The sequence below is a fragment of the Nerophis lumbriciformis genome, linkage group LG11, assembly GCF_033978685.3.
Source record: "Nerophis lumbriciformis linkage group LG11, RoL_Nlum_v2.1, whole genome shotgun sequence".
NCBI lineage: Eukaryota > Metazoa > Chordata > Actinopteri > Syngnathiformes > Syngnathidae > Nerophis > Nerophis lumbriciformis.
Window position 1 is genome coordinate 2,047,501 of NC_084558.2, and position 26,895 is coordinate 2,074,395.

At 38.4% G+C, this 26,895-nt stretch overlaps 1 protein-coding gene and 1 pseudogene across 1 annotated transcript in view; one reads left to right on the top strand and one right to left on the bottom strand.

The window, feature by feature from the left end:
* The window catches only part of LOC133610957 (serine protease 33-like), an 11,058-nt gene extending 6,578 nt beyond the window's left edge, over positions 1-4,480 (top strand). The window contains exons 2-6 of the mRNA XM_061967760.1: positions 504-524; positions 830-992; positions 1,076-1,344; positions 1,419-1,564; positions 1,648-4,480. Coding sequence (XP_061823744.1) covers positions 504-524; positions 830-992; positions 1,076-1,344; positions 1,419-1,564; positions 1,648-1,959 — 911 coding nt within the window. The 3' untranslated portion in view covers positions 1,960-4,480. The remainder of the gene's footprint in view (positions 1-503; positions 525-829; positions 993-1,075; positions 1,345-1,418; positions 1,565-1,647) is intronic.
* Positions 1-26,895, bottom strand: part of LOC133610955 (uncharacterized) — a 99,736-nt pseudogene that overhangs the window by 55,054 nt on the left and 17,787 nt on the right.

Below are 26,895 nucleotides of genomic sequence, written 5' to 3' on the forward strand. Positions count from 1 at the left end.
CCGTCACAGATTGTCCATAACGAACACCATGTTCAAGCATAAGAGTGTCCATATGTGCACTTGGCACCAGGACACCCTAGGCCGCAGTTCCATGATCGACTTTGTAGTTGTGTCATCAGATTTGCGGCCTCATGTTTTGGACACTCGGGTGAAGAGAGGGGCGGAGCTTTCTACCGATCACCACCTGGTGGTGAGTTGGCTGCGATGGTGGGGGAGGATGCCGGACAGACCTGGCAGGCCCTAAAATGAAAATTATTCGTCAAAATAATGGGAATGATAAATATGTTAACATACTCTGTCAGCGTTGGCTGGTGGTTAGGAGTTGATAGCTTTTTTGTTATTGGTGTGTGTTTACACACTGGAAGGATTTAAGTTGACAGTCCATTCACTGATTGAATAGCCTTTGCAAAGGTTTGCGCAAAATGGTAATAAACCGTACAAACCTGTATTGTATTGCTTGTATCTGACCCTAATTGACTCCCTTTTGCATTGTATTTCCACAGACTCACATGCTCAGCTGGATGGTAAGTACCACTTGTTTACACAGGCTTATCGAGTGATACTAATGAACACAACAAATGTTTACATATATAATATCATATTTCCCTTTGCTGAAACATTAATATTCAACTTGGCTCTGAGTCACAAGAAAATTACCTAAGGACCACCAACATGTTCAAAGCTTCACTGTGACAGTAAAAAAAACAGCAGCAATTACAAAGAAAATTATTTCTGATGTGGCATTTGGTTTAAAGAATTTATGAACAATCAGTCTGATTAAATCCATATTCTTTCCTGATGATTACAACAAAAGTGTATCTCTTTTTAGTATGTGGGACCACTCCAGTGAGAACGAGGATTGTTGGAGGTGAAGACACTCAAGAAGGAAGTTGGCCTTGGCAGGCCAGTCTGCAGTTTTTTGGCAGACATAATTGTGGTGGTTCTCTCATAAACAAAGAGTGGGTGATGTCTGCTGCCCACTGCTTCATCGGGTGGGTCACCTGAACATGATATCATAAACAAAGTATATTTTGAAACTACTTGCACCATCTAACCTTTGGCGTTGTCTCTGTAGAACAAATGTTTCTCCATGGACAGTTTCTCTTGGTCGTCAGAACCTGGATGGCCTCAACCTAAATGAAGTGTCCAGAACTGTTGACACAATCATTTTGCATCCGGACTTTGACTCTTCTATCTTAAACAATGACATCGCTCTGCTTAGACTTACCTCACCGGTCACATTCACAGACTACATCAGACCTGTGTGTCTGGCAGCCAGTAGCAGTAACTTCATCAGTGGTACTGATAGCTGGGTCACTGGTTGGGGAAGAATCCAGGAGGGAGGTAATGTACTTTGTTAGTAATGGAATATAAGTTTATTTTGACTACAACTAAAATACTTTTTCTGTACTGTTTAGTGGCCCTCCCCTTCCCTCAAACTCTACAAGAAGTGGAGGTTCCAGTTGTGGGAAACAGACAGTGTAACTGCCAGTATGGTGTAGGTTCTATTACAGACAACATGATCTGTGCTGGTTTACTTGAAGGAGGAAAAGATGCTTGTCAGGTAGATAACTTATTTTCATTTACCTTTTTGGTTTAAAATAATTCATGTATGATTTGACACACAATTCCTTTCCACACACTCAGGGCGACTCAGGAGGTCCAATGATGAGCGAGCAGAATTTAATCTGGATCCAGTCTGGAATTGTCAGTTTTGGTGTTGGCTGCGCCAGACCTGATCTGCCGGGAGTTTATACCAGAGTGTCCCGCTACCAGTCCTGGATCAACTCACACATCAGTTCTGATCAGCCAGGCTTTGTCCAGTTCAGGTCTGATGGGCTGGATACTGACAGCAGCTTCACATGCCCTGGTCTTCCTCTTCCTGTTACTCCTCCTGACGACTCATCTATGACCTCAGGTTCTGGTTTCTCAAGCGGTGAAGGTTCGCCCCCTGAGTAACATTCCATTTATTTATTACATTGCATGTGTATTTAATATAATTACAGCAGGAGTCTTAACTAATTTGCACAACAATAATGTGTCCTAAGGCCTATGGTATAGCATGGAATGATGCATCCTGAAAGAAGTTGCATTTCCCCTGCAAGAGATCTTACAGTGCAGTGTTTTATTCACCCTTTAGGCTTGGTAACACTGTTATTCCTTCTTTTAGGTAGTTCTCCAAAAAAACTGGAGCATGAGCATAAGGTATTTTGGTATATTTCATAAATCTTGACTTTGGAAACGTGTGTATTCAGCAAAGAGGAACAGTGCTGCTTGATAGACACTGGATTGTATCGTTATCATTAAAGATAGGGCCAGGGAAGAATGTGGATAACATTTAAATGTGCTTAATTTTCCAAAAAACATTCAAACAATTTAAAAATAAATGTAAAGATATTACAAAAAGGTACCTAGGGTATAACAGGGTTCTAAAAAAAGAAAAATCACAACTTAAAATTCCAAGCTAAAATGAAGATATTTATGAAAAAAATTATATAGAAAATTATTTTTATCATTTGTGATTATTTGATAATCGACCCTACTTTGGCTAAACAACTACCAAAAATCCAAGTTTATAATGAAATTGGAGAAACTATTATAGATAATATTAGTTAGAGTGTCCGCCCTGAGATTGGTAGATCATGAGTTCAAACCCCGAGTCATACCAAAGACTATAAAAAATGGGACCCATTACCTCCCTGCTTGGCACTCAGCATCAAGGGTTGGAATTGGGGGTTAAATCATCCAAAATTATTCCCGGGCGTGGCCACCGCTGCTGCTCACTGCTCCCCTCACCTCCCAGGGGGTGATCAAGGGTGACGGGTCAAATGCAGAGAATAATTTCGCCACACCTAGTGTGTGTGACAATCATGGGTACTTTAACTTTAACTTAATAGTATTTTTCTTGATGAAGTGGCCAAAATTTAAATATTACAAATTGTGCAGCGATGTCCAAATGAGACTTTTAATGATTATGTAGACATGAACATTTCATTCATTAAGAGCTTCATAGATCTAGTTATTGAACCATTTGTAATGTATCATTCATGAAAGGAGTATTCCCGGATCACATGAATATTGCTAAATAATACCACTTTACAAAGGCGGAAATTACACACCAATATCACCGCTTCCACAGTTTTAAAAAATCTAAGAGAAATAGTTTGCTGTTGGGTTACTGCAAAAACAATATAAAAGTAGGTATAATATTTTAAGCAATATTAAAAATGTGGTTGTGTTCTAATCACTCAGCTACAACAGCAATAATTGATTTGGCGGAAGCAATTTCAACAGCAATAGATTTAAAAAATATATACATATATTTATTAAGTGTTTTTGTAGCTCTTCCAAAGGTGTTTGATACGCTTGATTATAAATTATTATATTACAAATTGTACAAATATGGAATAATAGGAGCGGCACATGAGTGGCTTAGAAGTTACTTGAAGGACAGAAAAAAGTTGTTAACAATAGTAAATCCATATGACATAATATTAGTTGTGGAATCTTACAAGGATAGGTCTTTGGGCCTCTAGTGTTTCTTATGTATGTCATTGATATCACTATGGTTTCCAAACTGTTTCGGTCTATTTTATTTGCAGACGACACAAATGTATTTTATTTGGGACAAAATATTGAAGATGTGCCAGAGGTGGTTGAAAACCAGTTAATCCAAATTTAAAGATGATTTGATGTAAATAGGTTGTAGCTGAGATAGGCTCCAGCGACCCCGAAGGGAATAAGCGGTAGGAAATGGATGGATGGAGGTTATCCTTGAATTCTAGTAAAACTAAGTTTATGATTTTTTTTTTTGTAGTAGTAGGAAAAGTGTAAATGCTTGTTATATGTTGAAGGAGTTGAGACTAAAATAACAAAAATTAATTAAGTTTTTGGGTGTTTTGATTGACAAAATAATATCATTAAAATCACAAACTACACAAAGGTTAAAATATCTAAAACTAATTGTATTTAACACAAGGTGAAGGAATTTCTAAATGAAAAAGAGTTGTATATTTTGTATAATTCACTGATTGTTCCACATCTGACATAATGTGTTGAGGTGTGGGGTAGTGCCTGTAAAACATATTTAAATCCAATCTTACTTTTACAGAAAATAGTTGTAAGAGTCATTAGTGGAAATGCATACAGGGAACCCCCAATTCCAATATTCAAAGAGTTAAACTTACGGAAATTTCATGAACTTGTTGAGTACAATATCCTAAAAATCGTGTATAAAAAGCACAGAAAAATGTGACCAAACATCCACAACAGATTTGAAAACAGAGAAAGTAACTATAATCTAAAAGGACCTGAGCTTTAAAAGAAAAATCCAGTTAAGAACAACGACAATGGAAAGAAGTATTCAATCAAAGGTGTCCGTTTTGTGGAACAAACTTGACAGTGGAACAAAACAATGTAAAACCTTTCCTGTACTAAAAAAAATTAAAATCATGATGAAAATATATGTTGGGTAAAACAATGTTAGATTTATTTTTTTGTATGTTGTGAAATGGAAATATGGCATTGTAGTCTCCCAAATTAAACAAATGCTCTAATTGTGTGAATATGGGACAGATTTGTATATGTTTGTACTTCTCTCTTCTCATTTTCATTCATGAATTGCTTTAATGTTATGTTGATTTTTATTTTTTATTTTAATGAAATAAAAATGGAAATGGAAAAATTAGCTCAGCTCACTTTGTTTTGTATTTCTCATTGACTATTTGTTCTTCTGTTTGACAAGGACAAGTCACTATGTTACCACAGTGCATTTCAATTGTTTTTGTTACGCCGATTTGTTATTTTGGCAATAGATCGTTTGAGGGGGAAAAAATACCTATTTTGAGCATCACAAGTTTGTTGTAAGACATACAACTTCACAATACCAGTAAGTATAGCTAATAATACATTTTAATTGCTCTTTTCAAGATCACATGTAGGTTTTAAAGCTTAAATATAATGTCTTACGTCAAAGAATCTTACCAAGACAATTTTGACTTGTTGTATTGGCAGATTTTTTGTCTTCTCATTACAAGCTAAAATAACTTTCGGAATTTCTTTTTACTCTTTTTTTAAGAGGGGCATTTTTTCCAGTGAAGATAAGATAGTTTATTTATCCCACAAGGGGTAAAGTATGTGGTTGCAGTGCAGATACAAAAAGTCAACAAAAATGTTGTTGAACACAAGAGAGAAACATCAAAGAACACAAATGGACATACAAGACATTAAAAAAGAGCACTTCAGCTGTGCCATTTCTACATTGAGCAACAAAAGTAAAACACAAACTAAAAAATGAGCAATAAATAATACATATTGCGCACATACGACTGCACCATGCATAGACAAACAACAAAACAAAACAAAAACATTTAAACACCCATATAGACCGTGGCGGCCTCTGCGGTGCTCCATGCCACCACCTGCTGAGGTGGGTGGCCGAACATGCTCCTCTGCTCGTAAACCAGCAATGACATGACCGAAAATAAGTCATTCTATACTAATACCGGTATAACGCACAACCCGAGTACAAAAAAGTTCAAGATCGGACATACATCACACAGGGTAGACAGAACAAGAACACTGATGCATCGCCTCAAAGGCGGCACCTGTTACAATTTAGACCATTTTTGGGACTGCTTATGACATGTCATGCTGTTGCGATTTACTTCACTTTAGTACTACCTTAAATCAGCACTTCAAAGTCTGAATCCATGGTTCTCGCCCTGGAAAAGGGTGACGTGGAGGAGTTCAAGTACCTCGGTGTCTTGTTCAGGAGTGAGGGAAGAGTGGAGTGTCTGCAGTGATATATCAATCCGTCTTGGTGAAGAAATTTACCGGTCGATCTGCGTTCCCACCCTAACATATGGTCTTGAGCTTTGGGTTATGACCGAAAGGACAAGATCACGGGTACAAGGGGCCGAAATGAGTTTCCTCTGTCAGGTGGAGGGGCTCTCCCTTAGAGATAAGGTGAGAAATTCTGTCATCCGGGAGGAGCTGAGAGTAAAGCTGCTGCTCCTCTACATCGAGAGGAGCCAGATGAGGTGGTTCGGGCATCTGGTCAGGATGCCCCTCGAATGCCTCGCTGGGGAGGTGTTATGGGCACGTTCGGTAGGAGACCACGGAAAAGACCGAGGCATACTTGCCAACCCTCCCGGATTTTCCGGGAGACTCCCGAAATTCAGCGCCTCTCCCGAAAACCTCCCGGGACAAATTTTCTCACGAAAATCTCCCGAAATTCAGCGGAAAGCAGTTCGTCTGCCGTAAACAGCAATGTTGTGACACTCTTACACAGGACAATACAGCCATCTACTGTACATGCATATGTGACAATAACATCTACGGCTTTTAAAGAGTGCAGTGCACAACAGCGCACACAACAAGGAGACGAAGCAGAATGCATCATCAGAGAGGGTGTTCAGCATGGTTCGAAAAATAGTGACAGAGAATAGAACAAGGATGGACAATTCAACCCTTAACTCAACAATGAGTAGATGAGTGTTATGTGTGTGTATATGTGTAAATAAATTAACACTGAAATTCAAGTATTTCTCTTATATATATACAAATATGTATATATATATATATATATATATATATATACATATATATATATATATATATATATATATATATATATATATATAATAAATATAAATATATATATATAGCTAGAATTCATTGAAAGTCAAGTATTTTCTATATATATATATGTGTATATATATATATATATATATATATATATATATTATATATATATATATATATATGTATATATATATATATATATATATATATATAATGGGGACGGCGTGGCGAAGTTGGTAGAGTGGCCGTGCCAGCAATCGGAGGGTTACTGGTTACTGGGGTTCAATCCCCACCTTCTACCATCCTAGTCACGTCTGTTGTGTCCTTGGGCAAGACATTTCACCCCTTGCTCCTGATGGCTGCTGGTTAGTGCCTTGCATGGCAGCTCCCGCCATCAGTGTGTGAATGGGTGAATGTGGAAATCCATCCATCCATTTTCTACCGCTTATTCCCTTTGGGGTCGCGGGGGGCGCTGGAGCCTATCTCAGCTACAATCGGGCGGAAGGCGGGGTACACCCTGGACAAGTCGCCACCTCATCGCAGGGCCAACACAGATAGACAGACAACATTCACACTCACATCCACACACTAGGGCCAATTTAGTGTTGCCAATCAACCTATCCCCAGGTGCATGTCTTTGGAGGTGGAAGGAAGCCGGAGTACCCGGAGGGAACCCACGCATTCACGGGGAGAACATGCAAACTCCACACAGAAAGATCCCGAGCCCGGGATTGAACCCAAGTCTACTCAGGACCTTCGTATTGTGAGGCAGATGCACTAACCCCTCTGCCACCGTGAAGCCGAATGTGGAAATACTGAAGTATAACCCATTCATCATTTATCATTTATATATATATGAAATACTTGACTTGGTGAATTCTAGCTGAATTCCCCCCCCACCCCCCCAACCCCCCACCTCCCGAAATCGGAGGTCACAAGGTTGGCAAGTATGGACCGAGGACACGGTGGAGAGACTATGCCTCCCACCTGGCCTAGGAACGTCTCGGGATCCCCCGGGAAGATCTGGACAAAGTAGCTGAGGAGAGGGAAGTCTGGGCTTCTCTGCTTGGCCAATATTCATACTTAATAAAGTTCAGCTTAGAATGTATTTAAATATTCCCTTCTTATAATGAACATCTACGGTCTTCTTCAAGGTTTCTCATTGTATCCCATTGGGTTAAGTTTTTCTTGCCCTGATGTGGGATCTTAGCCACGATTTCGTTGTGGCTTGTGCAGCCCTTTGAGACACTTGTGATTAAGGGCTATATAAATAAACTTTGATTGATTGATTGATTGATTGACAAAATATAAGAAAATAGATACAGCTTGGTTGAAATGTGTGTGAGGAAATAATAAAAGAGTACTAGAACAGATGTTAATTATAATTATTGTACAATACAATTGGTGATTTAATAAAAAGATATTGTTTTACATATTGTCATAATTATATGTTGTATTTTACAAATATATTTAACAATACATCTAATTGCCAATAATTACCAATAAGAGTAATGAATGGCCACTATATTGAAAGTGAAATTATTACTCCTGTGTGGGCGTGCTTTCCTCAAGCCCGTCTGTTTCTGCCCCGTCAGCTTCAGTCATCATCTGCTGGTATTTACTCTTAAAAAACCCAACCTAAGAAAACAAAATAAATGAATATGATCATGGTGTCGTATGCAATTAAAGTACTTATTTCCTCACCTTGTAAAGGATAGCTGTGAGTAAAGCTAGTAAAGCCAAGCCTCCTAGGAAACCTCCGACTATCTCTTTGGTAAAGTCCGGTAGAGGATAAACTTCTACCACTGTTTCAATCTGACATGGACAATCACAACATTGCAGTTGATACACTCAAGCTTTTTTTTTTGTTCACGAGTAAATGTATAATCACCTTGCGAACCGGGGGGTTGCTACTAGACGACGTGGAATAGAAGATGTACTGGTTCCTGTCGTACTCCAGACTAGCCGTGCTGGTCAACATGTACTTGGCCTCACTCAATCCAATCTGGTTGAGAATAACAGTGTTGAAATGGATGCACGTCGTTTGACACACACTTCCACAGTACAATATCACCTGTTGGATCCACTGTGAACTCATGTTGGCAGATAGTGTGTACCGTTTGCCTTCGAGCCTTCCCATGAAGCTGTTGCACTTAAACACCCTGCATGTGGCCACTGAGCAGTCCTGTGGGCCATTCAAGCATGTTTTATTGACAATTTAATGAGATCCATTGATTGAGATTGACTTTCAACTTTCCCTCTTTTTTTTCCAACAAAGAAAAATATGAACATTTGAAAGTTTTCCAGGATTTCATATTAAGAGCTATGGCCTCATTCCATGTCTCTATTATATGTTTAATTGCGGTAATACTTTATATGTTGAGTAGATGTGTATGTTATGATTTCAGTTTATGCTTTATTTTTACACTTAATTTGAAAATGTGTTTTTTCACATATTTATTTTATTTATTGAACTGCATAAGACTTATTTTTAACCTAAAATGAGAAACTTTTTGAATCTTCACTTTATCATTAGCAATATATTTAGAGTAATGGTTAACCAGCCGTCCCTTTTGGGCTGAAGATTATAGCAAAAATAATTATCACTATTATTTTTGATTGATTTTATATAATAGTGAGAATAGTAATGAGTATTTATTGTACCACCTAAACTCAACTTTAATTTTTTTTTTTAAATAACAACCGGATATAAATTAATAATGTACAAACAACAACAAATAAAATCATGTTCATTATAACAATCACATTTAAATAACAATAGCAATATAAAAATAAATCTGTTTTACAATGTAAATGTAAATGTTTTTTGTTTTTTTCATGTTTTACCTTTTACACTTATTTCACCACCATAAAGTGTGTGCTTTTTGTGTCATAAGTAAAATTTCATTAAATGTTTGGGAATTAATTTTAAAAATCGCCACATTTATTGGTGCAATCGATCTTTGGACAATTTGGACAAGTATTTGTCCAAATTGTATTTGTATGGGGTGGTATAGCTCGGTTGGTAGAACAGCCGTGCCAGCAACTTCAGGGTTGCAGGTTCGATCCCCGCTTCCGCCGTCACTGCCGTTGTGTCCTGGGGCAAGACACTTTACCCACCTACTCCCAAATACACCCACACTGGTTTAAATGTAACTTAGATATTGGGTTTCACAATGTAAAGCGCTTTGAGTCACTTGAGAAAAGCGCTATATAAATGTAATTCACTTCACTTCACTGTTTCAGTCAAAGCATAATCGTTTTGTAAATGTATCAAGTACAATATGGTTGTGTCAGGTACTTTTTTGAAAACTTTAGTTTGTTAGCACAGTGAGACCGGATGTTGTGCACAACGCTGCTAAAACGAGGTCCCTGCATCTGTGCCGTCTCCTTCTTCCCCGCTGTACCGTAACAGCCTTACTTTTTTATTGAGTTCAGTGATTATTGATTAGGCATACTAGCGCTGTGTCAAAGTAAAAAGTAGCAATCATGGTGTCCCAGCGGCACAAGACATTGAGAACTTCTTTAATTAGGTCTTGACTTTTTAGGCCCTTAACGTTGGAACAACATGCTTTCTGGCAATGTTGGGTTCTGACGTTGATTTGACCATTGAATTTTGGTCATTTCCCAACCCATGGTCTACAACACAAATACAACGTTGAAACGACATGCTTTTTGACGACATTTATTCAATGTCAGATTGTGACGTTTATTTGACCATTGAAATTTGGTAATTTCCCAACCAACAACATGGATTCTACGTTAGACATCAAGGTTGTCTCAATATACAAATACAACTATTTTGCAGCATTGTTTAGGAATCAGTTTTAAAGGACATGTATGTATAATCAACGTTGTATCATTGTCTTGTGCCTGCTGGGATAGTATAATTTATATATATATATATATATATATATATATTTTATTTTTATTTTTATTTTTAAATCAATTATAGTAAATAAACTCGCTGTACAGCACATTAATTGAACTGTGAAACTGTATCGTTCCTATTCAAATACAATTCTATACTATTCTATTTTGAATGTTGCTATATGTTAGGTAGATCTCATTATTAAAATGTAAGTAGAATTTTCTTTGGCTCTCCATAAATCATGTAAACAGATGGTTGCATTGTTCTTACAATTATCTTATTTTTCTGTATCTGACCAACAAAATCCACAATGTTCGCTCCTTCATCGTTGTGCGTTTGGCAGTCTGTAATCTGAAACAGAAACAATTCTTGTTGCTTAAACCTAAACCAAATAATGTTTAGGCGACTTTTTTTTTTTTTTTTTTACTATGTGCTACCTGCAAAGTGTTCAAATCTGCCCAGAGATCCTTATCGGCAAGTTTGACAGGGACCCTGATCACCACGGTGAAGTTCAGGGCTCGGATGTTGTTTGTAACCTGGAAGTAAACACTGCTGCTTACATGTGAATATCCAAACAATAATCTCATAATCGGATTTAGTAATGACTTTACTTGAAAGGATTGTTGCACTGATTTCTGCAGCTCATTCTTTCCGTAGGTGAAATTGACATAGCTGAGAGAACTGTAAAGAAATGCCTGATAAATGCAAACTGAATGATTACTGTATTTAGTATTGATATTTAAAACACACAAACACCTTTCCATGGTTATAAAAATGCTGTATTTCACGCTGATTTCTTGAATTTTGTAGTGTCGGCTTGAAGGAGAGTGCTGCTCATTCCCACTGAAAGAGAGGCGTAAATGTAGGCGTCAAAGCGATGCAACTCACCCGCTAGTGTTGCGCAAATGAACGACTCTACCTCGTTGCATTTGCGGTGACGATAATACTGTTGTCCAGCTGGCTGTTGGTTTCGATGCCGTACGAGACAACAAAGACAGCCTGGAATTTAATCAGAGTGAGAAGTCTTTTTGGATCTTTCACTGTTCCATGTATACCTATTATACATGTTATAAACAATCATTATTTACATTTGTTTCACCTTCCAATGGGTTTCCTACAGGCCACCACAAGTCTTTTATCCTGCACTACAACAAGCTGTACTGTAAAGTTCAAATTTGAATGACAATTAAAGCTGCAAGCAGCGATGGACGGGACCGACTTTGAGGGCTCATACAATCCAATCCAAACCGGAGCAGTAATTGAAACTCATTCATCAACTTTTAATCATAAAGGTTCAATCGCTCTTCTGTGCTAATTTGAAGCCGACACGACAAATGCGCTCAGAGGAGATAATGTTTGAAAAAAGGTGACTGTTTTTACACAACTTTTGTTTTGAAGGGGGAATTGCAAACTTCCTGTTGATTTTTGCTGGGGGTTGTCAGTGTGTGAAATATAGGTCTAAGTGAGACCTACATAGAGGTTTTTGTTTCATGTCTCTATGACATTCCTACTGGGAGTTACAGGCAGTTTTATTCCTAGGGGGCGCTAGAGCGCAATTTTTAGTTTTGGGGTTTGGTTTTTGATTAGATCGCAATTTTCGCCAGTCCTGATGTGTGTGTCTAATTTGGTGAGTTTTGAAGCATGTTAAGGGGGTCAAATTACAGCTCAAAGAGGCGGCGGTATAATAATAAAACGCTAGAAATACAATAGGGTCCTCTGTCCCAAAGGGACTCGGTCCCCAATAAAGGAAGTCTAAGTCTAAAGTAAAGTTGCCACGAGTTAAAAAAATATAGAAAAACTAGGAGTACAAGTTAACCTCAGTATTTGTTTATACAGAGTTTGGCTGTTAGTAGGAATACACTTGTGGTTTTATGTACATTTTGTTACGTTAAAATTTAATTTGACTCTGCGAATTTTAGTTGGCCTGTCAATGAGTTGCTCTGTTGTAAGTTAGCTCAGAATAGCGGCATTAGAGCCGACCTTCATCTTGCATAATTGTATTGCTTTTTTTCAGTTTATAAGAAACTGTATTGTTGGTTTAACAAGATTCCTACATGTATGTGCAATTTGTATGGGTAACACTTTAGTATGGGGAACATATTCTAAGTAACAAATACTTAATTAAGAGTTATTTGGACACTAGGGGAACATATTGTAAGTAGCAAAGACTTAATTTAGAGTTATTAGGGTTAGAGGGTTAGGGTTATAATAAGGCCATGCAGAATAAGGTATTAATTAGTAATGATAAATGATAAATGGGTTGTACTTGTATAGTGCTTTTCTACCTTCAAGGTACTCAAAGCGCTTTGACACTACTTCCACATTTACCCATTCACACACACATTCACACACTGATGGAGGGAGCTGCCATGCAAGGCGCTAACCAGCACCCATCAGGAGCAAGGGTGAAGTGTCTTGCTCAGGACACAACGGACATGATGAGGTTGGAACTAGGTGGGGATTGAACCAGGGACCCTCGGGCCGCGCACGGCCATTCTTCCACTGCGCCACGCCGTCCCTAGTACTTAATAATGACTAATTAAGAGCCAATATATTACTTATTTGCATGTTAATAAGCAACTAGTTAATGGTGAATATGTTCCCCATACTAAAGTGTTACCTTTGTATGCATATTAATGTACTTTACTTTGTGTGCGGGCAGCACGGTAGGACAGAGGTTAGTGCATGTGCCTCACAATACAAAGGTCCTGAGTTCAATCCCGGGCTCAGGATCTTTCTGTGTGGAGTTTGCATGTTCTCCCCGTGACTGCGTGGGTTCCCTCCGGGTACTCCGGCTTCCTCCCACCTCCAAAGACATGCACCTGGGGATAGGTTGATTGGCAACACTAAATTGGCCCTAGTGTGTGAATGTGAGTGTGAATGTTGTCTGTCTATCTGTGTTGACCCTGCGATGAGGTGACGACTTGTCCAGGGTGTACCCCGCCTTCCGCCCGAATGCAGCTGAGATAGGCTCCAGCACCCCCCGCGACGCAGAAAGGGACAAGCGGTAGAAAATGGGTGGATGAATGGATGGATACTTTGTGTGCTTAGTTTTACTGTAACTTCATTGTGGAGACTATCAATAAACAATCTCAAGTTGTTTTTTCATCTTTAATTTAAAAGACCTAACTTATTTGGTAAACTAAATTCCAACATTCAGGGTGTGCAGAATAAAATATGTCAATAGGACGGGGGTGTATAAAGTTCAGCCTGTGTTACATTGTTGTAACAAAAAAAGTGTGACGAAGTCGCATGTCAACCGTTGTCGTGATCCCAAAAAGCAGAAAAGGCAAGCGTTTGTGCAGGCAGAAGGTCTTTTGATTAAGAACTGTGCAGAAGCTAAATAATAAACCTGCACTGAAAGAATGGGGTGGAACTGAATGGAACTAATTAACCTAAAGGAACAGGTGTGCCGGCAGGACAAGGAACGCAGAGTAAAGAAAGGTGCTTCAAAACACCAAACGAAAAGTAGTGACAAAACAAGAGCACTATGACAGGAAAATAACCAACCTAGTCCAAACTGTCATATGGGATCATGACAAAAGGCAGCAACAATTGAAAAATAGAACAAAACTATATAAGAAAAAAAATTACTAACTATTTTTAATACATATATATATATATGTGTGTATACAACTTTTTTTTTTTAGAAGATATATGCATTATCGTCAATCATGCAAATTATATGTTGACTTCACATTGACACAGCCACGCCCCTACTGCCACAGGTATGTTGCCAATCTGTGGGAAACTATTAGGACCGGTTACGCCGGGTCATTCCTTGTTTTGTTTTGTGAGCGTTTTTTGTTTTCGTTTTTTTTGGTGCAGCTGGGATAGGCTCCAGCACTCCCTGCAACCCCCATAAGGGACAAGCGGTAAAAAATGGATGAATGGATGGGTTCATTTCCTGTTTTGCCCTCTTATTTTGTTTCGCATGTGTTGTCCTGCAGTGGCTTCACTCCTGCTTCTGAGCAATTTCCTCCTCACCAGCGGGTAATTATGTTTTAAACCTGCTGCTAATGAGCACCTGAGGACAATTAAAGGCAGGCTCATAGCTTAGTTGGTTGTGGGATCATTATTTGAGTTACGTACACACCAGTGACGTGCAGTCACTAGAGGCAGGTGAGGCGGGGCCTCATCTGCCATCATGGAAAGAAAAAAAATGTAAAAAGAAAAAAAATGTATTAAATTGTTATATGTATCCAGTGCTTATACTATAAAGTTATTTTCCATTAAACTTCACCAGTTTTAGATTATTTTTATTCAAAATCGCTGAATTTTCACATTTGCCGTTCAAATACTGAGAAGAGACGGTGCGGTGATCAGCAGCCAGTTGAGGCACGTCACTCAGTGCCTCAACATGGATTCCGGACTCGGCTAACTGCTGGCCTGCTGTGCAGTGAGACTGTATTGCTATATGAACTATATTATACATTTCCATAGTTTAGTTAGCTGAGGTATATAATGTACAGTATATTTTGTCAACAACTGTATGTGTGTAACGTATTTCTTGTGCTGAGCGATCATAAAACGGCTGCAAAAGACGCACTGGCTGAGGCTCCAGTAATCCCGCCTCCTGCACCCCCGCCGTAGAATTGTTATATCAACTAAAGCCCACACTTAAACTTTCCACGTGCAAGATTGAATCTATTTAAAAAAGTTATTTCATAAGAAGCCAAAAAGTGCAAAAACAATAATGTTCGTGTTGGAGGAGTTGTGAATGACTGCAGGGCCAAAACATTAGGTACACCTGCAGACTGCAGGTGTATCTAATTCACAACTCCTCCAACACGAACATTATTGTTTTTGCACTTTTTGGCTTCTTATTAAATAACTTTTGTAACCTATTTTCATGGGCTTTCCTCTTTGTGATGTTAAGTTCCTGTTATGCGCTGTTATACAGTATATGCCTTGAACTCTTATTTTGAAGGCGCTAAGAGCGGAAGTGATGACACGTTGCGGAGGTTTTTGAAAGAAGGTAAATAAAGTGGTCCTCGTGTAAACTGGAGCCTCCGTGTTTGTTATTTTGTAGTTTCATACAGTATAGGTGACATTTATAAACCCTCGGTTACACTTTTTAAAATAGATTCAATCTTGCACGTGGAAAGTTTAAGTGAGGGCTTTATTTGCATGGACTTAATTTATGAGTAAAGGTAAGACCATAATAACTTTTTTTTAATTAAATGTGCTTTTTTGTGTGCTACAGTTTGTATGTGTAAAGTTAAAGTTAAATTAAATGATTGTCACACACACACTAGGTGTAATGAAATTTGTTGTCTGCATTTGACCCATCTCCTTGATCACCCCCTGGGAGGTGAGGGGAGCAGTGGGCAGTAGCGGCGCTGCGCCCGGGAATCATTTTTGGTGATTTAACCCCCAATTCCAACCCTTGATGCTGAGTGCCAAGCAGGGAAGAATGCTGGTATGAGCTTTTAAACATAACCCGTTAACTGCTGCCAATCAAATGGTGAATAAGATACTCTTTAGGGTTCATATGTTTGTAAATCTGACTGTGATGAAGTCAGTGCCTCACCAGCCATCAACCTCACCGCATGTCACTGGTACACACTCAGTTAGTTTTGTATTATTCTAGTTTTGTGTTTCCTTTAGTTGAAAGCTCTTTGTTAAGCTTATTTTCCCTGCTGCACTCTATTTGAGTCATTTTGTACGTTTTTAATGCACAGTTATCCCTGTGTTTTGTGGTGCATTACCTGCTGCACTCTTTGTGTTTTGAACATTTGGACATTAAATACACTTCTACCTGCATGCTACCTGCTGTCTCCTGCATTTTGGGGTCACGACTTTCAATACAAAGAGCAAACGTAACAGGTAACACTGTACAATACAACAATACATACAAATACAGGCATCCCCAAAGTCAGTGGTCCCCAACCACCGGGCCGCGGCTCGGTACCGGTCCGTGGGTCGATTGGTACCGGGCCGCACAAGAATAAAAAAAATATATATTTTTTTTATTTTTATTTTATTAAATCAACATAGAAAACACAAGATACACTTACAATTAGTGCACCAACCCAAAAAAACCTCCCTCCCCCATTTACACTCATTCAGACTCATTCACACAAAAGGGTTGTTTCTTTCTGTTATTAATATTCTGGTTCCTACATTATATATCAATATATATCAATACAGTCTGCAGGGATACAGTCCGTAAGCACACATGATTGTGCATACGGTCCGTGGGACAAATTTTCAAGCGTTGACCGGTCCGCAATTACAAAAAGGTCGGGGACCACTGCTCTAAGTTATTAGACAAATGCTCAGTGTCTTGTGGACAATTACTTTCTATCTCCCAAAGACGTTTTTGTTGGCGTTTTATCCACATATGCGTTTTATCCACACATGCTTTTCAGTCCTCCAAAGATGATAGTAAATTTGGTTGTGATTTATCGCCTCAGAACAGTGCCAAAATGTTTGTGTGTAAAAAACACACACTGCCTGCGTGCAAACTTATTTTGCAGGCAGATTCTTTTAATGCATTTTATTACTACCGTATTTTCCGGACTATAAGCAGCTACCTTTTTCCAACGCTTTGAATCCTGCTGCCTGTAAAAAAGTGTGGCTAATTTATGGATTTTTCTTTGTTAACGGCCATAATGTTTTGTATTCAAGAAATAGTTTTTATAAAAGACATACAGAGACACCGAAAGGGTGTGTTGTTTGTGCTATGGTGCCGTCTTTTGGACAAGTTTGCTCACTGCAGGTGCTGCGGGTTGAACTTCGACAGTATTTTCTTCTGTTCAGTGCCTTGAACCGGAGGTGCAAGTGCCGTTCTGTCCATTAGCCGCCATTAGCGTTTCTACTTGTATGGTTTCTTTATTCATCACTCAAAGCAAAGTTTATGGGTTTTACAATACATCTAAAACAATTAGCGAAGTTGGTAGAGTGGCCGTGCCAGCAATCGGAGGGTTGCTGGTTACTGGGGTTCAGTCCCCACCTTCTACCATCCTAGTCACGTCCGTTGTGTCCTTGGGCAAGACACTTCACCCCTTGCTCCTGATGGCTGCTGGTTAGCGCCTTGCATGGCAGCTCCCGCCATTAGTGTGTGAATGTGTGTGAATGGGTAAATGTGGAAATACTGTCAAAGCGCTTTGAGTACCTTGAAGGTAGAAAAGCGCTATACAAGTATAACCCATTTATCATTTATCATTATACTTACTAAACATGTTTAATAGTGGTGTTTTCATGCATTTTTGGACATGTTATCATAATGTAATCAAGCTGTCATGGTTAGCATTAAAGGCCTACTGAAATCCACTACTACCGACCACGCAGTCTGATAGTTTATACAGGTAAAAGCCAGTAAATTAGAATATTTTGAAAAACTTGATTTATTTCAGTAATTGCATTCAAAAGGTGTAACTTGTACATTATATTTATTCATTGCACACAGACTGATGCATTCAAATGTTTATTTCATTTAATTTTGATGATTTGAAGTGGCAACAAATGAAAATCCAAAATTCCGTGTGTCACAAAATTAGAATATTACTTAAGGCTAATACAAAAAAGGGATTTTTAGAAATGTTGGCCAACTGAAAAGTATGAAAATGAAAAATATGAGCATGTACAATACTCAATACTTGGTTGGAGCTCCTTTTGCCTCAATTACTGCGTTAATGCGGCGTGGCATGGAGTCGATGAGTTTCTGGCACTGCTCAGGTGTTATGAGAGCCCAGGTTGCTCTGATAGTGGCCTTCAACTCTTCTGCGTTTTTGGGTCTGGCATTCTGCATCTTCCTTTTCACAATACCCCACAGATTTTCTATGGGGCTAAGGTCAGGGGAGTTGGCGGGCCAATTTAGAACAGAAATACCATGGTCCGTAAACCAGGCACGGGTAGATTTTGCGCTGTGTGCAGGCGCCAAGTCCTGTTGGAACTTGAAATCTCCATCTCCATAGAGCAGGTCAGCAGCAGGAAGCATGAAAGCTTCCTGCTGCAGGAAGCATGAAAGCTTCCTGCTGCAGGAAGCATGAAAGTTTCCTGCTGCTGACCTGCTCTATGGAGATGGAGATTTCAAGTTCCAACAGGACTTGGCGCCTGCACACAGCGCAAAATCTACCCGTGCCTGGTTTACGGACCATGGTATTTCTGTTCTAAATTGGCCCGCCAACTCCCCTGACCTTAGCCCCATAGAAAATCTGTGGGGTATTGTGAAAAGGAAGATGCAGAATGCCAGACTCAAAAACGCAGAAGAGTTGAAGGCCACTATCAGAGCAACCTGGGCTCTCATAACACCTGAGCAGTGCCAGAAACTCATCGACTCCATGCCACGCCGCATTAACGCAGTAATTGAGGCAAAAGGAGCTCCAACCAAGTATTGAGTATTGTACATGCTCATATTTTTCATTTTCATACTTTTCAGTTGGCCAACATTTCTAAAAATCCCTTTTTTGTATTAGCCTTAAGTAATATTCTAATTTTGTGACACACGGAATTTTGGATTTTCATTTGTTGCCACTTCAAATCATCAAAATTAAATGAAATAAACATTTGAATGCATCAGTCTGTGTGCAATGAATAAATATAATGTACAAGTTACACCTTTTGAATGCAATTACTGAAATAAATCAAGTTTTTCAAAATATTCTAATTTACTGGCTTTTACCTGTATATCAATGATGAAATATTAACATTGCAACACATGCCAATATGGCCGGGTTAACTTATAAAGTGCAATTTTAAATTTCCCGCGTAATATCCTGCTGAAAACGTCTCGGTATGATGACGTCTGCGCGTGATGTCACGGATTGTAGAGGACATTTTGGAACAGCACGGTGGCCAGCTTAAGTTGTCTGTTTTTATCGCAAAATTCCACAGTATTCTGGACATCTGTGTTGGTGAATCTTTTGCAATTTGTTCAATTAACAATGGAGACTGCAAATAAGAAAGCTGTTGGTGGGAAGCGGTGTGTTGCTGCCGGATGCAGCAACACAAACACAACCGGTGTTTCATTGTTTACATTCCCGAAAGATGGCGGTCAAGCTTTACTATGGAACAGAGAAGTCAAGCGAACACGGTTGGATTGGACCACACACACAAAGTACAGTGTATTATGCAGCGATCATTTCGAAAGATCGTGTTTCGAAGAGGGTCCCTTGTGAAGGGCAGAGATGGGCATCGCCACCACCCGTCAACTGGTGCTGAAGAAAGGTGCGGGGCTAACTATAAATCTACATGCATATTTTTAGTATTGCCGGTATATGGAGCTGTGGCCCATAGAAATAATGGGTAATTAATTAGGTTTGACATTGTGTCAATGATAGATACTTAGTCTATAGATAGGCCTGGGCCTGGGGTGTAAGTTGTAACACTAACAGTAACAGTGCAAGAATAGGCCACAAGCTAAAACTAGTCTATAAATAAATAACATTTTACCATTCTGTATTCTGAAGGCGATCTATGTCGTGTGCTACTCCAGCATCAATATCAGCAGCGTCCTCCTGACCGTCACCGTCAGCGTCGGGTTCAAAGCGGTATGGCTCTATCCCTCTCACAGCATCTTCCCTATCTGAATCGCTTCCACTGCCCTCTAGTCCTTCACTTTCCTCATCCACAAATCATTCATCCTCGCTCAAATTAATGGGGAAATCGTCGCTTTCTTCACGCTGCTGGTGTCCATGATTGAAAACAATGTGCAGATGTGAGGAGCTCTACAACCTGTGACGTCACGCTACTTCCGGTACAGGCAAGGCTTTTTTTATCAGCGACCAAAAGTTGCGAACTTTATCGTCGATGTTCTCTACTAAATCCTTTCAGCAAAAATATGGCAATATCGCGAAATGATCAAGTATGACACATAGAATGGATCTGCTATCCCCGTTTAAATAAGAAAATCTCATTCCAGTAGGCCTTTAACTAATATGCTAACACTTTTACAAATGTCTGTGTTAGTATTATTAACTCACAGTAGCATTCTATTTGCATTGTTTCAGATTCACAAATTCCTAAGGAAACTCACCAAAACGTCACCGTGGAGTTAATGAGTCTGTTTAGCTCAGGGATCCGGCCCGCCAGCGTCCAAAATCCGGCCCGTGGGAAGTCCCAAGTTAAAAAAATACATTTTCTACCGTTTGTTAGTCTCGGTGTCTCTTAACCGCTCAGGCAAATCATATTGTCTAAAAATGCCTTTTCCCATCGATAATGTGACATCATCGCACTCGGAATATTCAGTATATATATATATATATATATATATATATATATATATATATATATATATATATATATACAGCCCAGCCCCCAATGCGAACCCCGAGTCAAAACGTTTGGGGACCCCTGGTTTAGCTGATTAGAGAGTCAGTCTCCGCAGCTAGTGGGTCCATGACGATGACTTCTGTTTTGTTTGATCAACCATTTCACTGCCGCCTTACATGCACCATTTGGAAACCATTGAGGTGTGTAATAAACATTTACAAAATCTTTCTGTGTAAATAACTACATATCTGTAGCTTATATTCTGGTGCGGCTAATATATGGAGAAATGTTTTTTCTTCTCAAATGTAGTGGTTGCGGCTAATATACCGGTGTGCTTTATTGTCCGTTAAATGTGGTACATAATGCGGTTTTACAGGGCCTTACCCAAAAAATTATTTGGAACAAGCCTTAACTGATTAAGAGATATGGCTCCAGAGTTGAGTCCATGACATGGAGTTCTTTGTCTACTACACTTTTTACACAACAAAAAGTAGATCACGTTTTTACAGAAAAGTACCAACCTTTGAGTTCCTCCCAAAAATGGGCTTGTTAATGGTGCAGTCTGTCTTTCCCCGAGATAAGCCAGCTTCACTGTCCAAGGAGTTGCACTCAATTCGCCCCTTTTTTTTGGTCAAAAAGGAGTCAAGTAAATGTAGAAGAGGTGGTCCTGAAACATTCTAATTCCTACCTGCAGGCTTGTGAACTTCCTGTAGGAGACCCCAACTGGGTACGTGAGAACAACCAGGGTGTTGTAGGAGTTTTCCGCCAGGTTTACCACGGACACGGTGACATTTAGGAGCTCGTCTATGCCCACTTTGACCTCCGAGGAGCTGCGCAATGACGAAAAGTTAGCATGAATAGAACTTGAAAAGCTCTGCTAAAGTCCTTACCTGGTAAAGTTGAAATCCAACTGGAGGTTGTCTACGCATTTCTTGTCTGTGCCGCAGTCGATCTCAAAGGCCAACTGTGGAGAGCAAATTTAGGCTTGACTGCCAGAGAACTACGGATGGGCGATACGACCTAAAATCTATATAGCGCTATATTTTGCAGCCTCCTGCATTAACAATATTTATCATGATTTTTTATTCGGTATATAAATGACAATAGAACCAATTCAAAAGGGGTTACAATGGCTTCTACTATGGAATGCTGACCAATGCGGTAACATTTTGTGTCATGTCCAGTTGTATTATTTTTTTCAAAACTATTATTAATCTACTTGCTAATTTGCTGTTAATATATAGTTACTCTCTGCACTTCTGTTAAAATGTAATAAAAACGTATTCTTCTTTTGTTGGGATACTTTACATTAGTTTTGGGGGATACTACAAACTTTGGTATCAATCCAATACCAAGTGGTTACAGAGGCAGTATCGGCAATATCAGTGCTGATCCTTCAAATTTTCAAGATCATTGAATGATTCAATTTTTTCTAATCAGACAAAAACACACAATGTCGGTGTAACAATATAGTTCATCTCTAAAATTATTTCCGACCATTGGCTCTGATTAAAATCCTTTAGTTGTTGCCCATAAAAGCCCTTCTGAGTCCAGGAACGTATTCCATGAGTTTTTAAACAATAACAAAAACGACAACATATTTTTCTTATAATAAAAACATTTCAATCAAACCACCTTAGTATCGATCAAACAATGATATCATACGGTATCGTTACTGTCGATATTTGCATCGATCCACCCACCTTTGTTGACATTCAGGAGCTATAGCTTGCGGTTAGCTTATCCTCTGACAGTGTGTAGTGTAGGGATGATACTCGAAACCGGTTTTCCCGGTTGTTCGATAAGAAAAGAACCGAGTCCTCGGACTCGAATACCTTTTTGAGAGCCGGTACCCGTTATCAAGACCACTATAGTAAAGAAAAAGAGTTGGTTCTTTATTCGAATCCCGTCCCGACCAGAAATGCTCCGTGGGACATCACAAGAAATGACGTCACGTAGCTCAGTCATTAGGCGCAGATAGTGAAAGCAGGAAAACAATGGACTGGAAAAAGCGCTCTGAGGTGTAATAAAGTTCAAAACAAAAGGTATAATCCAATGAATAACTTTACTGATGTTCTTAAAGCAACCGGAGCACATACATATATAAACAACATATATGACATCTCCCTTTTTTATTTTTTGTTTTTCTTTTCTTGTAAAAAAAACAAAATCACACTGTATATGTGTTGTCTGTCTAATTATAAATAATGCAGACGAGGCGTGTTGGCTGAGTTCTTGACGTTTACTTTCACAGCGTGCTTATAACCTCATTCTTAGCTGCCGGGTGACGACATGCAACAACACTTTTCGGGGCTACCGCGCATGCTCGTCACTCCCTTTGCATGCTGGGTAGTGTAGTTGTTATATTCCCTAGCTCATAACATCACATCTTTCTCCCTATAAAGAAATAATGTTAAATCAATAAAGTGTATTTCTTTTTTTTAGCTTTAACTTTTCATTTTTTAGCATTGTAACCACATTTGCAAACAACTTTTCTCTTCATAGAATTTCCTTTAATAAAGAAATAAAGTGCAAAAATGTCAAAGCATCATAACAAACAGTTATGTCAAATAGCAGCAGAAGTGCACTTTTTGGAGAGCTGTATTATTTTCAGTGTTGTGCCCAAGGGACTGATTTTATTTAACACTTTTTTATTATTTATACACCTATAGTGATCACAGAGACAGGTTGTTTTTGTGTTACTGTATATATTTGTTTTTCTGAAAAATCCCACTTAATATACTTTGGGTAAAAACAGTCAATATTTATTTATTTTATTTTATTTTTTTAGGGGTGTAACAGTCAATATTTATTTATTTATTAGATTTTATTTTTTTCTTATATAATAAAAGTGAGCTTTTGTTAAACCAAATATTGTGGGGTTTTTTCCATATACAACAACCTATCTGGACTTGATAAGAGAATCGATAAGGAATCGGTTCAATAAGAGGATTCGATAATAGGCTCGAACTCGATAATTTCTTATCAAACATCATCCCTAGTGTAGTGTAGCATATTTAGCTATTCCTCGTCCTCCAGGGATGATATTTATAAAAAACTGTGTATTTGCCACTATGGAGGCGAGGATTGTTGACATAGAAGGGGCTTTGCACTGGGGAGGTAAATTAGTCACGACACTGCAAATTATTCGCCATATGCCAAGATTTAAAAAACATTTTCTAGAAATATCTCTAGTTTTAAGAGCTATTTACTTGTTTTTAGTCATGGACTTTACATCATCCATCCATCCATTTTCTACCGCTTATTCCCTTTGGGGTCCCGGGGGGCGCTGGAACCTATCTCAGCTACAATCGGGCGGAAGGCGGGGTACACCCCGGACAAGTCGCCACCTCATCGCAGTCACTTTACATCATAATCTTAATTTTAGCATACATCATTAAATTTTGTCTATTCTAGTTTTAAAATGTTAAAAATTGAGAAAATAATTATTGAAATAAGATACTATGGTTTTCCTCAGATAGAAAATCTTGTTTACATTAAGAATTGCTTAATTTAAGAACTGCAAGTTGAATAGCACTTGTTTTCAGAATAAAATACTTATTTCTAGCTTAAAAGTCTTGATAATTTAAAGAAATACAAATGTTATTTTAGGATGACTGATCAAGTAAAATTAACTAGCAGCACAGACTGATAATTTTACTAGTTTTTTAGTATTTCTTTCCCAAAATTTAGTCCTTATCTTATATTTTGTCAGATCTTTTTTGCAGTGTAGCTAAAAGGCTACACTGGTTTAAAGTTGCATCCGTTCTTTTGACGCTGTCAACTTTGTAGACACAGCTAGAATGTGTCATCCAGATGCATTATCACAATAGAACAATAGTATCAAAAAACATCGTTGGCCAAATGTATTTCATTTATATCGTATGGAGCTCAAAGAGCATGTGACTTTGCTCTGCATTGTGTCGTCTGGGTATCTATTTTTGTTGGACAAAGCTTTTGTTTTTCATGGCTGTTCTCAGTCAGCGGTATTGTGAGGGAAAGCAACAAACTGGATTCAAATGGATTGTACAAAAGAAAAAAAATAAAGTTGATCCATATGTGTATGTATATGCATATGTATATGTATATGTATATGTATATGTATCCTGTATTTTGGTCATCAATGGAGTCAGTTATTTTACAGGCCAAACATTTCGGAATGCCAAGTAGGTAAATGCTCACTAACAAATCAACTTTGGGTGTATGCTAATCGTCAGAATTTTACATCAGAAAGAGAAGACTGCCGTCCTTTCAAAGGTAAGTCAACAGGACTTGTCGGTATGTGATGTCTTTTGGAGGAATTTGTTACAAACTAAATATATTTCAAGTCTGAAATACATTGTGCATTTATGTGGGAAATATTGAAAACATTCTCAGTTATTGATCTATGAATAGGGGTATTGCTTTTTTTACAAATACTGTACGTTGTTCGTAACCCGCAGCTATCTTAGCTTAGTTTAGCTAACGCTAACATCCTACTAAATGCTACATGTGCAACAGAATAAAACAGGCTTTGATTCAAACATCACTGTGAGAAAAAATTCCATAAATACGCCAACATGTACCAAGTGATGGCGTTAAAAATGATGTTTGAACGTCTCACGGCTGCTATCCAAGGTACTTATCGTCTCTTTATTAGCTCACTAATCCGACTTCCATGGATTTGCTTCTCTGCTGGAAATGAGAAAATCTCACCAAATTGTTGTTTTCTTCCTGAAGCGTTCATGACAACCACTGTGGCAGTTATTGATGCAGTACGTTTGCGACATATTTGGAACTTGATAAAAAAAACAAAAAACTTTAGGACAGGGTCTTGCATTCAACCCAACGCAAACATGTTTTTCCGATACAGCAAGTTTTGTTGCGTTTCCACGTCACACGTTCAAGTAGTGCTGTCCCAATATTTTGGTACCGGTACCAAAATTATTTTGATACTTTTCGGTACTTTTCGAAATAAAGGGGACCACAAAAAATTGCATTATTGGCTTTACTTTAACAAAAAATCTTACGGTACATTAAATATATGTTTCTTATTGCAAGTTTGTCCTTAAATAAAATAGTAAACATTCAAGACAACTTGTCTTTTATTAGTAAAGTAAGCAAACAAAGGCTCCTAATTTAGCTGCTGACGTATGCAGTAACATATTGTGTCATTTTCCATTGTATTATTTTGTCAAAATTATTAAGGAAAATGAATTATTAATCTACTTGTTCATTTACTGTTAATATCTGCTTACTTTCTCTTTTAACATGTTCTATCTACACTTCTGTTAAAATTTAATAATCACTTATTCTTCTATTGTTTGATACTTTACATTAGTTTTGGATGATACCACAAATGTGGGTATTTGGGTATTTACCGTTACTTTTCAGAGGCGGTATAGTACCGAATATGATTCATTAGTATCGCGGTACTATACTAATACCGGTATACCGTACAACCCTACGTTCAAGCTCTACATTAGGGGTGTCAAACTCAAATACAGAGTGGGCCAAAATTTTAAACTGAACAAAGCCGCGGGCCAAGGTTGAACAAATGAACCTTTTAATAGGGACCCAAACAAGTTTTGCATTGAATATTGAACAAGCAAGGCTTATATAACTTTATAGTGACATGCAAAATCGAGTTTCAAATAATAATAATAATTAAAAAATATCAATGGCATATCAAATACAATTTAAATAAAAATGCAATGCCTCTTTTCTATTTGCAGCCTTCTGAGGTAAATATCAACATTAACTTTTTCCACAGGTTAATAAATTAGAAAATAAAATAACAATGAATAAACCAACCATTCAGGACTTTAAACTGCTCAGTTTGCAACACACTGATCTAATCTGATGTGCCCAAGCCAGATACCTGCCATCTTTTTTTGGATGCTAGTTCATTAATGTCGGGGCTCAGGCTTTGAACTGAGATATCTTTCATTATCGAACAAAGTTGTTCATCAGTCATTATATCTCGTAGTCCACCCGGACCACAGTCTTGGGGGAGTGCTTTAAAGGCACTAGGTTTATCGTCTTCCAGGAGCTGTCGTCATGTCTGCTTTTCATCCATTCCAACAACATGCCAGATCGATCCCAAAATATGTGCGTATATTGCAGCCCGGAAGAGTTAGGGCTGCATGGGATTCTGGGTATTTGTTTTGTTGTGTTTATGTTGTGTTACGGTGCGGATGTTCTCCCGAAATGTGTTTGTCATTCTTGTTTGGTGTGGATTC